The following is a 17,368-nucleotide window of genomic DNA, read 5'->3' as shown; positions in this document are numbered from 1 at the left end:
AAGTGCTGTGTTAAATCTGAAGTTATTAAGAACAATAAAAAACCTAGTGCAGAAGTTTCTAAAAGGGCTGACTCCAATAAGGAAGGGATTTGGCAACTCAGGTGGAATTCAAGTATCTAAGTCCAAAGCTGTGGTCTTAGGGACCCCTGTCTAGCTGCCACCTAACCTCCCTAGGCACTGCAGGTTGTGTCTTTAAGGTCCCTTAGCGCTTGAAAGTTTTACTTCTGCCTCTATTCAGAGGTGCTTTTGCTTGGACAGGGCTGAGTAGGCCCTAAAGCCAGTCAGCATCCAGGAACTTGGTTTCCCTCTGCCCTGGAGAAACCGATGCACGGGGCTTGATCCGCTGGTTGTTCTCAGAGCATGACTAACCCGCTCGCATAGAACCACGATCTCTAAAATTTCAATAGAAACAAGGTTTTTTTCCCTAAAACAAAGCCAAAGGGAGCAGAGGGTGATGCTGTTCCCCTTCCATAGCACATCCTAGTTGGAGCACTTGCCCAAAAAGTAGGAAGCCTGAGTTCAATACCAACCACCCTAGGAAGTCCAAATGCACATCTCCCCCTTCCTAGAAGCATGCCCTATACACTGGGTCTGGGGTAGTCTGGGGAGGGACACTCCACTTAACCTGCTGCATCTGTGTCATCGTGCAGAAAAGAAATCCAGATTTAACAGGGCAGAAAAAGAGCGAGCAAGAAGGAGCCTGATTCCATAACGGCTGTTTGAGGCACTCGGCTGGGACAAGAGGAGTTCGCGGTACAGGTCCTTGTTTCCAGGACCACATTGCTTCCTGTTAAACATTTCCTGTGTTCCACCCCAGAGATGGCTGCATTTCCAAGGGGACTGGGTGGTCGCCACACAACGCAAGCTACAAAGCTCTTTGGGATCTTCCCAGAGAAGTGTTGTGTGACATTTAGACTTCCAACCCACGTTTCCCCCACTTCCTCCACGTAGATGCTTTAACTTCTAAGCTACTCAGAGCCATGCTCCGTCTTACAGAAGAGATTGGGAGCACCGCTGCCCAGAAGGATCTGGCACTATTAAGTGAAAGGGAAACTAAAGGGCAGAGGAGAGGAAATTCAACATAGACGGATAAAGTGATGAACCGGGACAAAAGTAACCCAAACGAGACCTACGCTGTGATGGGCTCTACATTAACTGTTCCCACACAGGAAAGAGATCTGGGAGTTCATTAAACACATCCACGTAGTGCTCAGCGAGCAAAAAGTCAAAGAAAATACTAGGGATTATTAAGAAGGGAATTGTGAACAAAACAGAAAATGTCATTCTGCCCCTATGATGCATCCAAACATTGAATACCCTGGGTAGGATGGACTAGTCTGACCCAGTAAATGGCACTTCTATATTCTTATGTCACATGGTGATTAGGGCACCTTCCTACACGATGAGACACTGTAAGTATCAATCCCCTCTCACATTGAGACAGGGTTAGCACTCAGGTGTCCCACCTCCTGGGCAAGTGCTTTAACCACTGAGCACCACACTCCTCAAGATGCGTTCTCCAAAGACAGTGGTCACCGCTGCATGTTCAAAAGGGCTCTGTCCTGATGGTGTGCATTATGCAAGCTTTGAGATGTCCACCAGATTCAGCTGTTCAGGGAACTTTGCTGCAGGAACACCTGGTTTCTGGATCCCAGGAAAGCTTCCAGGCACTGGGAGAATATTCACATCACCAACCACAATCCCCATGAAGTTAAGGCACCTCTTGGGTTAGGCAGTAGCCAAGTGGAGGTTTTCAGGATCACAGCCTTGGACTTCAGCACCTAAATAGTGCCTAAAAGTCCCACTTGAGGCTCTGGAGACATGTGTTTGGCTCAACCCCTGAGAACGACTTACTAACCTCGCTGACATTATGTTCCAGGACATTGCTCATAGCTTCTGCTTGTAGTTTCATGCATTTTCCTTCATTTACATATTATTGTAGTTTGGTAGCTTTCCCAAAGGGAAGCAGGGCAGTGCAGATCCTGGCTCCAACGTTCAGTCTCGATGGGGCAGGCTGTCTAGCACCTAGCAATGTTTTTTATCCAGAGAACATTTGGGTGTTGGACTAAGCTTGTTAAACCTGCTCCTCCTATAGCTTAGAGTTGTAAGTGATACATTCCCATTATGAGCAAAAAAAGGGCCCAGAATGGGCATAAAAATGCAGTGCAAAAATGACTGGAATAAAATTATGGAGAGATTATTAGCTGATGCCAGTATGGCATAGGCTTGTTGAAGTCAATGGGTCTAGCTTGTATCATTCTGGTCCATTATCTCTATGGATCCTGGTTATCAAAGATGTATGAGTGCCCCCAAAGTGTATCTGAATGATTTGAAGGCCATAGACAAAGAAACAGCTCACTAGGGCTGTTCAAGGTACAATTGGTTCAAGGGTACGCTTTATTGCGATCTTTCCATATTTCCCTTTTGGCTGCAATTAGAACTCGCTGGAACAATTTTGACCCTAGTATCATAGGTAAGAAGGGACTTCACAGGTCATCTAGTCCAACCCCCTGCAAAAATGGAGCATAAACCATCCCAGACACATGCCCATCCTGCCTCTTCTTGAAAATCTCCAAGCAATGAGAGTCCACAGCTTCTCCGGGCAGTTTTTTTCTATCCTCCTATGTTTTTTACAGTGAGACAGTTTATTTTCTGTGATATAATCTACAACCACTTTGCTGCAATTTAAACTCATTGCCTCCTGCCCTGCTCTCCATGGCAGGGGAGAACAGTCATTCTTCCTCTTCTCTATGGCAGCCTTTCAAAAATGTGAAAAAGTGCTATCATGTCCCCCCTTCATCTCCTCGTCTCCAAGCTAAACACACCTCATTCTCTCAAGCTTTCCTCATGTGGTTTGCATTCCAGCACCTTTATCATCTTCATTGCTCACTTCTGATGATGAAAGGCTTCTTTCGGGGGAAAAAAAAAATGCTGTCCCAAGCCAGACCGCTTTGCGGGGTTGTATCGGTTTCAGCGGAGCCGTTTTTGAGAGCCACTTCAGAGCCTTTCAGGCATTTTCAGACAGAAAGACCCAGATGAGAAACTAAACATATATATCTATCTCTATCTATAGATATAGATATAGATATCTATAGATAATATATATAGATATCTATATATATATAGATATATATGTTTAGTTCATATATATATATACACACACACATATATATATATCTATATATCTATATAGATATATATATGTGTGTGTGTGTGTATACACACACACACACACACACACACACATATATATATTTTATACAGTTCTGCTCCACCAGAAAGCTCAAAAAGTTTCATTTCCCTCCCCACGTGGAATGGAAACAAATTTTGCCACCTGGAAAGTGAGTGAGTCGCCTAGAAAGTGGCTCATTCCCCAGCCAGCTCTAATTCTGGCTCAAGAGCCTAAAGGACGAGAGGTAGGGACCGTGCCTCATGATCATGAACTCTTTGGAGTTGCCCGGCCCAGAGTTAAAAGTGGTTTCCTTTGCATTTGCTGCTGAAGGGGAGACAGAAAACTCCCCCCCAATCTCAGCTCCCAGCACAGGATTTAGGCAAACATATAAGGGAGACATAAGATGCGATGTATAGAGCATCCTTGTGGCTCAGTCAAGTTGGCAGGAAGATGTGGATTTAGGATGGCTAAGGAGAACAGCCCTTGTTTTCCATGAGTAGGAAAGACGAGTGCTGGAGTGCCTGTTGACCAGGACTTTTTCCCAGCCATCACCAGTAACAGGGATCTGAAAAGTGTGTGGCTTATCTGGTCTGGGTTGCACCCCAAAATTGCAGAGCATGGCAACAGGAGTTCTCCCCTTCCAGAGGGGAGGAGGTCAGGGCCCAGCCTGTATGTACCTGAATCCATGCTGGATATCGGGACTTGGACAATGACAGAGCTCCCCTGTGGCTTTTTATGTTGCTATGGCCAAATCTTAAATTAATTGGGTGAAGCCTGAATAAGGACTTTGAATTCAATCTAGCTCTTACCCACAGTGTCTTCTAGTGCCGGAAATGCCCTGCTACAGGACTTCATACAAGTAGCACTACAGGCAGAAGGAGGCTTTCCTGTATTGGGACAGGTCAGTCACATCCTCCTCTGAGTGACACATCCTTCCCTGCTTCTCTCCTCCACAGCTACCAGGGAGTCGGCCTTCGTCCACGCCATTGCCTCCGCTGGCGTGGCCTTCGCCGTGACCCGGTCCTGTGCTGAGGGCTCGGCCACCATCTGTGGCTGCGACACCCGCCACAAAGGGCCCCCCGGTGAAGGCTGGAAATGGGGAGGTTGCAGCGAGGACGTGGAGTTTGGAAGCATGGTGTCTCGGGAGTTCGCGGACGCCCGGGAGAACAGGCCAGACGCTCGGTCAGCCATGAACAGACACAACAACGAAGCTGGGAGAACTGTAAGGCCATTTGCTTTTCATTTATTGCAACCCTAAAAGGCATTTTGTAGCCTCTTAAAACCCTTACAGATGGTGGGAGGAAACTCTAGTGCATACCTGGGCTCAGCACTGTAGGAGATTGGTTTCACTAATAAATCGGGGGGTACCGATCCCAAGGATATCACGTTGTCCAGTGCATGGGTGTGATGGGACCCCATCTCTGCCTGTCCACAGGGCATATGGGTTTGCCATAGCATGGAGACAGAGGTTGAGATCCACCAAAGATGCCTAAAGGTGGGCTTAGGTGAAAGTTAGGCATCTACATTCAAAACTGCAGCCAGGAAAACCCCCGCACAGTGCTGTCTAGCCCCGAAGGCACCCACAACCTGTAGAAACCTCCATTTTCCATGCTTAACTTCCTCAGGTGATTAAAGCTCACCTGCCTAGAAGTGCCTCGCTCCTGGTAGGCACCTCTCTTATACCTAAGCTCGATCAGGATCTACAGGTCAAGACATGGCTCCACCAGCCACCTTACAGAGCCCAATCGAGTAGATACCCTCATAGTATGCCCACAAGCCCAAGCCAGGCACAAGGAGGAGCAGGCAGGGCTGCCCCCCACCCAGGGTGTAGGAGACCCATCATGAAGGCCCTCCTCTGCTTGAGGAGATCAAAGCCACCTTCCAAGGAGATGCAAGAGATGGTTTTAGACCCCCTCAAGGCAAGCTTGGAGTTGAAGATAGGTCTTATATACCCCCTAGTGAGTGTATAATGGCGGGGAGAGGGGCTGCAGCAGCATTGCCTCTTCTGGCTGTGTTTGGAAAGATGAGGCAACCCCTGTTCTGTGTTGGAAAGAAGCCCCCAAAGTCCCCAAAGGAGTCAAGACAAATGATGGCATTTGCTGCTTGCTGGTTTCAGCAGGTTGTTTTTTGTGTGTCGAACCTAATTCTCCCCCTGCATTGTGCAGGGAGCCTCAGACGCCACTCACTGCCCTGCCTTGTGCCTAACAGTTGAGGGCTGCAATGATGAATGTCACGGTGCCAACACCCTGTTGTAGATCAGAGCTTTAAGGCCAGGTTGTATGCCACCTCTTAGCCATCTAAGCGGTGCCTAAGTGTGATCCTATCTGACACAGCATGCCATCATTTGAGGCTTAGGATTATGTCACAAAAAGCAGCAAAGAGGAGGAGGACCCACCCACCTTGCCTCTTAAGTGTTTTTTTCTGGGACTCGAGCAGAGTGGAATAGGATTGCACTTAGGTACTTAAATCTACCTAGATGATTAAGAGGTAGATTAGAGTCTGGATCTCAGCCTCTAGGTCACGGTGTGGGTGTTAACCTCCCCGGCTCTGAAGGAAGCACCCAAACTCAGGATAAAAAATCCATGGATAAAAAATCCAGGATAAAAAATCCATGGCCCCAAGACTGTTTCTGTGCTCACAGAGGCTTTTCTGTGTCTCTTCAAGCCCCAGTAGACCCACATTTGCTCCCAGTGCTGGTGTTTCCCAAAGGGAAAACAGCTCATTACCAACCATGCCACCGCCAGATTGCACTGTGGCCTTTCTGGGTTCAAGTTGCAGCAAGGGAAATTGAGGTGAGATATTAGGAAAATCTTTCTCACTAAGAGGGTGGTGAAGCCCTGGAGCAGGTTACCCAGAGAGGTGGTGAAGTCTCCATCCTTGGAGGTTTTTAAGACCTGGCTTGACAAAGCCTTGGCTGGGATGGTGTAGTTGGGGCTGGTCCTGCCTTGAGCAGGGGGTTGGAGTACATGTGACCTCCTGGGGTCCCCTCCAACCCTAATTTTCTAAGATTTGGCCTATTCCAAGAGGCTCAGTCTAGGAAGCATTCTTGGCTTAGAGTCAACTGTTCCAGCAGCCTCTACAGGAGTCACGTCCTGATGCCTCCCCTCACAAAACGTGACCTTATTGCTTATCCTATATAGAAGATAAGTACCAGTGACTAATACAATCAAAATAGATTAGGCTGTTTCTACTCCTTTGTTGCCATTGATGTCAATGGGAGTAGGAGCAGACCCTGTTCATGTATGTAGAAACACGTATGACTGCACACGTGGATAAACTATGGATTTCCACCAGTCTATGGACCACCATCAAGGACAGGCCAAAACTTCAGGGGGAGTTCCTCATTTCACGGAGAAGAATAAATCCTCACTGGGGATATTCTGGCACCGGTGGAGGATGTGGCTTTAGACATGAAGCACGGCTCTTTTAAAAGGAGAGATGCCGTCCTTCCACAAAGTCAGGGAACCATCACTAACTAACAGAGGAGGAGGAAAGAAATAGTTACATGGCTATAAAGCTGGCCAGAATAACACGGGTACCACGAGTTACCCAGCACTTCCAATGGTAACGGGTTATAGGGATGAAGACTAGAGCTGGGTAGGATGAAAAGGTGCGTTTTGCTTTATAATGAGCATCAATGGAAAAATACTGTCTAGAGCTCAATAGGTACAATTCAGACTCGTTGTAGGTCCAACGTTGAGACTCTCAACTGGTTTTAGGCCCTTTACAAATATCACAGGATACAGAGCAGATACCACACCTCGGCAGCAAAATCCTTTTGTTCCATAAACAGCTTATGCTTTCCATTCTCACCACGCCAACACTCATTTGGTGAGCGTACCTAGTCTCCATGTTCAAGTATTTCCAGCTAAAAATGAGCCGCTGGAGTTGTTTCAAGCCAGTTCCCATAAGAATTCAAATCCAGTCTCCAGACCGAAAGCTTTGATTAAGAACAGCATTATTATATAAAGCAGACACTTTGTGGTTCTCTCGGAGCTAATTACAACCTCCTTAGCAGTGAGTGATGCTACCTCAATCACAAAGAAAAACCACCTGGAAAACATTGATCACGCACTATAGGTGCTGATTCATGGCATAGCTTTTAGACGCAGACTGGAGCTAGTCTGTTCATGCACCCAGAAATTTGCTGATCCGTCTGAAACGCAGCTTATTGAGTACGGTTGCATAAGGCTGTCTCTCGCCTAAGCGCCTTTGAAATCTGTGGACCGACCTCATCCATAGATAAAGGCGGCAGGACTTTTATTGAAACCTATGGCCACAGCTATCATATCAACCAAGGATGAATTTCACCCTTTCCATCTCATAGCTCGGCCCCCTACAAATGGAGATATTCCAGCTTGAAGGATTCAAAAATCAGGAACCAGGCTTCTACAATCAAAAGATTGGTTTCAAACTCAGAAAAAAGATATTGCTTTAAAAAATATCAGTGCCAATTTGGGTCCCTTTTATTTACCTTCTGGTTTCTGCGTCTTTAGCAACCAGGAAGGTGAGAGCTAGACTTTTTTTTTTTAAAGAAAAGTTGAGATTTGCACCATTTCCCTTGACCGGGAGATGTGATTTTAAAGAAAATGCTTACTATTATGAGGTTGGTGAGAAAACGTAGGCAGCGCTGTGGTTGTGCTCTCAGCCGCCAAAGTTTGACCTGCTCAGCATCCTCGAAAGCCCTCGGAGAAAACGCAAAGGGTGCAGCAGGAAATAGCCGATGATTCAGTTGGCGATACTCTTCCTTGACTTGAGCCTCTTTCTGGAAAGAAAAGGGAGTGTTATCGTGCGGCACCTAACCCAAATCCCAGGTTTGATAGTCACAGTACCTCGGGATTTTCTCTATGGCTTCAGACAACAAACAACTTCTTTATGTCCTGTCCCAATTTTTTGGCTATTTTGGCTGACCACTATTAAAAAGCCATTCATAGGAAGGGGAAAATCCAGCAACTCTGTGGGCAGGTGGCGCATCAGACTCTCAAGTTCTTGCAGAAAAGTCTCTGTAAGTTCCCGTGCTACCAAAGCCATTAGTAATGTCCCAGCAGATGTATAACAAGCAACTAAACAGCCGCCTATCACTCCTGGGTGAAGGGAACATTTGGAGCGAATGCAGCTCTGGTGATGTTTCCACACCCCTATACAGGAGGGACTTCATCCAGCAGTGAAACTGCTTTGTATATTGGGAGACATTGGCTTGTCTGCCAGGTTTGACATGGGATGACACGACACAAGATGGAGCTAGATGCATAAGGCATCTATATGTGATGTAGCTACATCAGGGGTAGGCAAAATGCGGCCCGTGGGCTGGATGCAGCCCACCAGACCTTTCTATCTGGCCTGCAGGGTCCCTAAAAAATTTAGAAAATTAATATTTATCTGCCCCTGGCTGCCTGTCATGCAGCCTTTAATGGCTTGCCAAAACTCAGTAAGCAGCCCTCCGCCCGAAATAATTGCCCGCCCCTGAGCTACATTAATGCAGCTCTATTTCACAGCAGCTTAAGGGTCTATCTCACTCACTGCGATTCTTTAGGATGAGAGATGTTGGAGAAATAACAGTGTCATAATAGTTTCCCTCTTCCTTTTTTCCCCCCTTCTCTTTCCAGTCTATTATTGAACTCATGCATCTCAAGTGCAAATGTCACGGGCTGTCGGGCAGCTGTGAAGTGAAGACGTGCTGGTGGTCCCAACCAGACTTCAGGGTCATTGGTGACTATCTCAAGGACAAGTACGACAGCGCTTCCGAAATGGTTGTGGAGAAGCACCGGGAATCCCGTGGCTGGGTGGAGACACTGAGGCCCAAATACAACTTTTTCAAGGCCCCAACTGAGAAAGACCTGGTTTACTATGAGAACTCACCGAACTTTTGTGAGCCTAACCCTGAGACCGGCTCCTTTGGGACCCGCGATCGGATCTGCAACGTCACCTCCCACGGGATAGATGGATGCGACCTGTTGTGCTGCGGCCGCGGGCACAACACGAGGACTGAGAAAAGGAAAGAGAAGTGCCACTGTATCTTCCACTGGTGTTGCTATGTCCGTTGTCAGGAATGCATACGAGTCTACGATGTCCACACGTGCAAATAAAGCCGGACGTCTCTCTGGAGGCTCCCCGTGGAGGAACAGACTAGAGCCTACATCTTCCGAGGTTGCGTATGTGAGAGAGCGCTACTTTTTTATATTAAAAGAATAAAAAGGCTAAAACTGGTTGGATAGAATAGGTCTAATGACTTCTTGGCTTTCCCAAGATCTACCTGCAGGTAACAAAAAGGTCGTGCCCAGATTATCCCTCCTGTAGGAGACTGTGATTTCTTTAACTAGCCAACAACACGGAGCTGAGAAGAAGATCATTAGCAAGAGCGTGAGTCTGCTTCTCCCTTCCCTTTTGCAGGAGCAACTCATGGTATTAAGTGCCCTTTGAAAGACTTGCATTTTCCTAAATACCGCCTTTCCTAACCAGGAGAGAGGCTATATTAGAAATCCCCAATGCCAAGATGCTGTGTATAAAATGAGTGGCAAAAATAAATTTAAAAAGGGTTGATTCATTAATTTAAAAAATCCTCCTTCTCCTTCTCCTGGGAACAGGAGAAGTCTGCAAACATTTTTTAGCGCTATAGCATGGACAAGCTATTAGCATGGACTTTTTAACATAGTGGCTTCTGCCAGATACGCCATAGCACGAAGCGACGCATATAGTGCTTCTGCGGAGCGAGAGCAAGACTACGGCTGGATCTCTACAGAGGGCCCACTGACACTCCTGTATTGCACGTGCTGTAGGATGTGATTTGCACACATACGCCGTGTATAAACGCTCAGTGCCTGGAGTGGATCACGAAGAGGACGTAGGATGTGCATGGCCACTGGGACAGAAATGGCTCTTTTCTCCCCCAACTCACACGACCAGAGACAGTGTCCCAGCCGCGGGTTGTGACATAGCAATGCAGCAAGAAGACTCCCAATGAGCCATGCCGGGCACCGCAGGCCTCTGGATGGAGGTAGAGCCTTTTCGCTGGCGATGATCCAGGCGATCGTGTCTCCTTGCATCCCAGACCATCGTGGTAAAGGGAAAAATGGGAAAAGTTTTCCCCTCCCCTTCTGCTTAAAACACAATGTAATTACCGCTGGAAAGTGAAAGTGCACTTAGTTCATTTCATCGTCTCCATCGAGCTCACTCAAGCTTCCTTATTGCAGTCCTTAGAGCAGAAGCTTGTCAGGAATACGGTCCTGAAGGACAATTTGTCATCTGTTACCTAGACACGGCCCTGAACCAAACCCCCAACTTGGAACCGCATCAGACTCTGGCTCGGTTTGGATCCAAATGCCGTTCTGGCATTCAGTACCCGTCTCTGTCCCAGGCTGGATCAAAACCTGGGAACTGAACCAGCCCAGACTGGGAGCAGAGTTTAGATCTGTGCCCTCTGTGCAAAGCTGCCGCCTTTCTGCTATTGCAATCTCGGTTCTGTGACTCCCTTCCCATGCATGTGTTTCAAGCTGCTGTACTTATTAGGGTCACCCGTTTACAGTAACATCTAACTTGCTGTAGGGTTATCAGGGCTTCACTTGGAGCGATGGGTTCTTCGGTCTGTATCTCCACTCATCCATGCTGGGCTTCGTACCAGTGTAAATCAACCACATTTGAGTTACGCCTGGCATATGTTGCTCTGAGTGAGTGGTCAATCAGGCATAGAGTCACGGTGTGGTTATCTCTTACCTCCTTTGTCTCCTTCCTCCTCTTCCCTTCATCTTGGGCTTCCATGATGAGAAATAGACCACTGTTTTTATTTTCACCCTCGAGAAATGGGGATTTTAGAGAGCTCTTCGGACTTTTTCCATGAACCGCAGCGACAGCTGCAGCTAGACCATGGGCAAGCTTGTGACTACCAACTTGCATAGGGAAGAAATACCACTCATTCCTCCTTCCCCTATCTGCTTATACCCTGAAACCAGAGCAGATGAGCAGGCAGCATTCAGGAGAGGCAAGGAACAGAGCCTAACCCCAGCAGAACAAAGTGGAGTTGGAGCGGTGCCTCAAAGGGGATGCATCTGAGTTACGGCATCCCCTGGGATAACTCTTAGGTTGGAGCAGCTCAGGACTGTGCCTAGGAGTCAATTGATGGAGTCAGTTCTCTCCAGGTTCCCCCCAGGCTGTCTGATGCTAGGGTGACTTCTGCTTAGGCAAGGAGAGAGAGAACAAAAGAAAAAAAAGATGAATAGAGAATGAAGTCGTTGCTGAGAGAAATGGCTGAGGTTACAGCTATTCAAGTGTTTGCTTTAAAAAAGGAAGATATCACCCAAGTATTTTAGAAATCCATGTGTCAGGTTCCTTAAGCTGGAAAAGGGCGGGTATGGAGAAATGAAGGCAATTGTTGAAGACCACGAGTCAGTGGTAGGACTCGCATGGAGAAGATGTTAGTCACGTACCTGAACGCTTTTCTAGAAAGAACTTGATTGCTGCACTCCTGAGAATTGTACGAGACCCTAAGTAGCACAGGACGCAGGTGTATATAGTTAACGAACATAGACAATGATAGCTCAAATTTGCTGCTAAGCCTACTTCCATTGACTTCTGTGGGGTGATACCAGCAGAGAATTTAGCCATACTTCATAGTGAGGCATCTAGTCCTGCTCAGCGGACTTGCAAAACTAGTGTTCAAGAGGCTGGGCGTACCCTGGAAGAGCTTGAAGGCGTAATTATGATCTCACACCACTACCCCAGCACCCTCGTAACTTCAGTAATCTTCTTCCTAACTTGCAGTGGTCTAGGGCAGATCAGAATCAAGCCCCATACGAGTAGTTGCTTTACGCTTAGGAAGTGCAGAGAAAAGCCTGGGTCATGGCAGGTAGGTCAAGAAAAGTAGCAGTCTGCCATGGAGATGAACCTCAAGCTACATCAACCAGTCCTGGGTTCAAGCATCCCACCGCTTGAGCCCGTCCATGCAGATCAACGGATCTGAATCTAGGCCCACATGTAATTTTTCAACATCTTCATTTTTATGATGGACTCATTCATCTCCCATTCTAGCATTGCTAAAAAGAGGAGCAGGGCCAATTATCTCCCATGAAATTCAATGAAAAAACACCCACATCTTTGTTTAATGGACCCAAATGCATTTGGAGGGTCTAGACCCGGCTCTGAGTCTCCATGCCTACGGGGAGGGGGAGGACAGAGAGGCCGTGTAAGCATAGGCCTGGGAACGAGGTATTCTTAAGGTCTAACGTTAGCCCTAAAATTGATCCAACCTATAACCTTAGCCAAGTCATTTGGGGCTTCATTTTCCAAAGCAGCCATTGATTTGAGGAATCCAGCTTATGACACCTTTTTTGTTGGGCTTTCAAATGCCGAAGTACCGCGCATCAGAGACTGCTTTTTGGAAAATGTAAATTATGACCTCTATCTGCCCCAAGGAGAGAAACTGTCTGGAGAGCAGTTGGAGTGCTAAGAAGACTCATCCTCTTAAACAATATTCCCATTTACGTTGCCTTTCCTTTCCACCTTTATTTATTCGGTAAGGAGAGAGAACGCGCCGAAGACAAAAGACCCGGCATCATTCACCTCCCGCCGGTGACAAATGTGAACTGTCCAGCGCAACCTTAATAAAACACTGTACGGTCCCCTTGTCTCGTGTGTGTAACCAATTGTGTCCTGGATGCAAAAGATTGGTGCCAATAACAGGGGGAAAGTAGATCAATCCAAGAAACACCGATGTAACTAAAACACCCACGAGAAAGAACAAAAATACAGAATCCATTTTTTTTCTCTATAATGCTGCTATCAATCCAAGACTTACTGGAGCTATACAGACAGATACAACGAGTCCTGTTCAACCCTGGCCCAGCTCCATCGCAGCCCCTGGAGTTATACCAGGGATGAATTTGACCTGATGGAGTTTCTTTCTATGAAAGACATAGAGGGATTTTTTTAAGACTTTTTTTTTTTTTTAAATGAGAACAGAATTGAAAAAAAATAGGAAAAAAGAGGGGTGATTGTGTGATGTTTTCTACTCATTGATGTCTGAGGTACCTGAGCAGGAGGTGAAGGCTTTTAATAGGGGCGTGCCATGCTGGACTCGGTGGGTCTGCTCCAAAGCTTATTAAAGTCACTGGGAATCTGCCCACTTACTTCAATGGGCTTTGTGAGAATTTTTTACCTTGTGATATTTTTTACCAGCCCAGCGGTATGACTGGTATAGACAGAGGCAAGCTTTCGGGTATTACAGCACCCTTCCTTAGGGCTCGCAGCAACAATGGGCTTTGCATCTCGACTTTGACAGTCAGGACCCAACCCCAAGAAAAGACTGAATATTATAGGCTTCTCAATTGGCTGTAGATATTTGTAGCGTGCCTTTCCATAGCTAATCCATCTACAGGAAAACAGCCTTCTAGTGCTGCCCATTACTGAGCTGGCGCGGTCGAGTTGGGCGGCAAAGCTCCTGGATAATGCACAATGGAGAGTCATGGGATACACCTCCTGGGAGTCGCGGGCACTTACCTGCCTCGAGGATCCAGTCTTCTGTGCAACCGTAGGTTTCTCTGGATGCCTTAACTGCATGTCTGAGAAGAAAGACCGCTAGTAAACCCAGCACGTAAAAAGCCATATAGTGAGACTATACCAGGGACAAAGACACCAGCCATTGCAGCACAGCATAATCTTTGGTGGCAAATGATAAGAAAAGGACATCTCGTCCTCTTCTGCCGTGAGCCTTTCCTTCTCAAGAGCAGACGCGACCAAGCAGAGGATGCTCCTCAGATAGTGATGTATGCAGGGAAATGGGCAGTGGGATCTGTCTTGTGTATATAGCTGGACATCTACCCCCTAGCAGAAATTTGATGAAAGGGAGGAATAAGATGTTGTGAGACGAGGAGGGAGGTTGCGTGGGGTGATAGAAAGGCTGTACTCCATGTTTCCTTCATCAGCCAGATCTCTCCAGGCCAGCTGCAAAATGCTAGCTCAGATGACAGTGCTGGGGCCCATCTCTCTGAGGTCTTCCTTCTCCTCCTGGGCACCAGGGCCATTTGGGTTGCTTTCCCCAGGCTCTGATTGCATCTCCTTCCACAGCTCAGGCCCCTATGGCAGCACCTGGTCCCATGGCCTTCCTCCCTCTCTCCTACCCTCCAGCAAGAGCTATTGATTTTTTTGCATCCTGGGTAAGAGTCTGTGCTGGACCTCATTTGGCCATCACAAGACACAAGACATTGCATCTGGCTGAGGACCCACGTCTTCCAATGGTCTTACCTTCTGACACTGCCGCCGACTCACGGTGTGACCTTAGATAAGTCCATACCCATTTCCTTTTGCATCGGTTTCCTCATGCGTATGGCAGGGGATAATGACCGTTCTCATTGTAAGACTTGACTGGGGAAGTTTGCAAGGCACATGGGAGGCAGATGGGCTAGACCCAAAGCACCTCAGCAGGAACTACGTTCCTAACTCCTTTAGGTCGCTTTGGGAATCAGCCAATGGGCTCTTACAATGGGAACCTGTATGTGGGCTGTAATGCCCAACAAACTCCATTGACATCAACTCCATGACTCCAAATTTATACCGATACAAGAGGCAACACAGTGTGGGCCTAGTCCTTGCAAACACTTCTTTGGGTCTACATGAGGGATGGGCTAGCGAACCTACGATGCATTGTCTGTGCGCATGAGACACATCTCTGCTATTCTTGCTCTGACCACACGACGATAATGGAGAAGACCCAGCAAAATCCTGATGCTTTATGAATCTAATCCAGGCAGGGAGATCTCCCTGGTTGCAAGGGTCACAAGAATCTTTTTCCACTTGGCTTTTGCTCCCTCTTTCTAGGCCGGCCTCTCCTCCCGGTGTGGCTCATGGAGGCCCCTGGATTGGAGGGAAGCCTTTCTCAGCCATACGTGGGTGCCGGCGATGGGCTAGGAAGCTTTCCCAGATCTCCTTTATCATTTTCCAGGTTGCTTCTCCTTTATTTATTAGTATTTATTTATTTCTCATCGCTCAGCCCTCTTCACCAAAATGAACCCGGGGCATGACTGCTACAGGCACAGGCTGGAACATGCTCCTACAGTGCTCTGGGCTTCTCGGGGGGGCATCATTTTGATCCAGATCCCTTCCCAGCATGAACCTGATGCCACCAGCAACCAACAAAGCATAAGAGGCCCGATTCTTTCCAACGTAGGCTCCCAAACCCTCCCACTGTGAGGACACCCTTCCCAAAACCGTGACCCTACACCCCATTGCCAAGTCCGTCAAAGTCATAAGCCACCCCTATACTCCCGGCTGCTGAGCTCTCTCACCCCCACAATGGGCTGCAATCCAACCTTAAGCCTCAATGTCCTGTTCTGCATGGAGCCCGACCAACCCTTCCTGCCCTGCTCGCATCCCATCAGTGCCCGTAGCTCCTTGAGGGATCCCTCTCTTTGCTTTGGAGGATCCAACAATCCTGTCAGCTGTGCCGAAGGCCCGAGACACCACCCCACAGCTGGCACAGCGCCACAGCCGATCAGACAAGCATGTCGATCAGTCATTTCAATGCCTTCACACGTGGCGGGGGGCTCACCCACCCAGCACCCTCTCCCCTTCAAACACTTCCTGCCCCAACCCGTGCTACATCACCCCATAGTCCGTCATCCCTTCCACCCCTCCGTTCCCTTGTACAGGATGCACATATTATAAAACCTGAAATTCCAAAGCTATTGTATAAAGTAGGAGTGTCACCTTCTTTTTTTCTTTTTTTTTTTTTGGTTAAGTCTGATTTTTTTTTATGATTATTTATTTTATGAATAAATGTATATATTAGCAAGAGTATATATTTGCAGAAATAACTCTTCGGGACAGTGTTGTGGCTGAGCGGTGGTGCTTGTGACCTCATTGTCTTCTCCCTTATTTTCTACTGACCGCACACTAGCGACATCTAGTCACTGTTTTTTGGGGTTTTTTTGTTTTGTTACCAGTTAAGTTTGATAGCTGTGTTAACTTTATAATGAAAATTAAAAAAAAAAAAAAATGCATTCATTTTAACCCGTCTGCTTTGGAATTTTATTTCTTCTTCTTCGTCTTGTGGGCAGTCAGGGTACGGTTTTCCATTTGCATTTGCAACAGGAAGGAAGAAACACATACTTGTCTCACACCTGGCCTGCTTCGTAGCCTTTCACGGATCCAGAAAAAAGTCATGTCTGGAGGTTATAAGAAACTCATGACCTGCTGAGGTTAGTAAGGGCCTAATTAAAAAAAAAAAAACCTATCTCAAGCATATTTAATGACCATTAAAGCAACAAGAGTTGGGGACCCTTCTTCAACCTCTTGCCTCCAGTGGGTTCAGAGAGCCCCCACATTTTTCCCTCCCCAAAATGCTTATCGCACTGGATCAAGGGGGCATATTGGCTGCTCAGTTCCTCTGAAAACCTGAACCTCCCACCCTAAAAGAGACACAAGTATGAACACAGACTTTGGCTTTCTTCTGCACATTTTAAGTGTAAGTGGTTCCCATGAAATGTTGTGCTCTCCTCTGAGCAGATGCTGCCGCCTTTTTCTGGAGACATTTCACCACCGACCAGAAGAAGGATGTAGTAGACCATCCCTGCCTCTAAGGGGATCTTCATCCCTTTCCCTGTTTTATCCTCCCTCCTTTTGAGGGACAAGAGTCTTCTAGTTCGGGATGTCATTGCTGTGTCTGCTACAGCCACCCCTTGTGACCTTGGGCAAGTCACTTCTTCTCCCTGGGGGGACAATTCAAACCTCCATAACTCAGAGTTAGTTGGACAGTCACAAAGGTGTGTCCTGGAAATACCCAGAAATGAGAAAAGCCTTTAAGACAAACTAAGTAGGAGGTATTTTCAAAACATATATCAGCACTGTGATGCCCCGAAAAATATTCACCCCCGTTGTTTCGAATTACACAGGCCAAGCACTGCAAAGTGCTATCCGCATACCGTCCTCAGCATATTTTCCAAGAATAAATGATCAACATTCTCCGCAAAAGGCCCTTGAGATAAGTTTATTTGCTGAGCTGTGTTGCCTGCTTTCTTGGTATGGAGAAAGCATTCTTCTGCTTAAATAGAAAAAAAACCCCAGCAAAGGCATAGACTCCCCAGCTCCTATTTCCAGCTCTGTGAAGGCCAAGATACTCCAGGGGTATGGGGCTTGTCCCATCTGAAGGGGAAAACTTGGGGATGGGATGTAGGGATAGCAAATTTGAGGATGGGATGTAGGGATAGTGGG

At 47.2% G+C, this 17,368-nt stretch overlaps 1 protein-coding gene across 1 annotated transcript in view; it reads left to right on the top strand.

Annotated features, from left to right (window-relative positions):
- Nucleotides 1-16,168, top strand: part of WNT3A (Wnt family member 3A) — a 97,743-nt gene extending 81,575 nt beyond the window's left edge. The window contains exons 3-4 of the mRNA XM_006258943.4: nt 4,129-4,394; nt 8,779-16,168. Of these exons, the coding sequence (XP_006259005.3) occupies nt 4,129-4,394; nt 8,779-9,258 (746 nt within the window). The 3' untranslated portion in view covers nt 9,259-16,168. The remainder of the gene's footprint in view (nt 1-4,128; nt 4,395-8,778) is intronic.
- The last annotated feature ends 1,200 nt before the right edge of the window (nt 16,169-17,368 follow it).

Source organism: Alligator mississippiensis, chromosome 5 (assembly GCF_030867095.1).
Source record: "Alligator mississippiensis isolate rAllMis1 chromosome 5, rAllMis1, whole genome shotgun sequence".
In the NCBI taxonomy this organism is placed as follows: Eukaryota; Metazoa; Chordata; order Crocodylia; family Alligatoridae; genus Alligator; species Alligator mississippiensis.
Note: the sequence above shows the minus strand (reverse complement) of the source record. Positions and strands in the feature narration are given on the sequence as shown.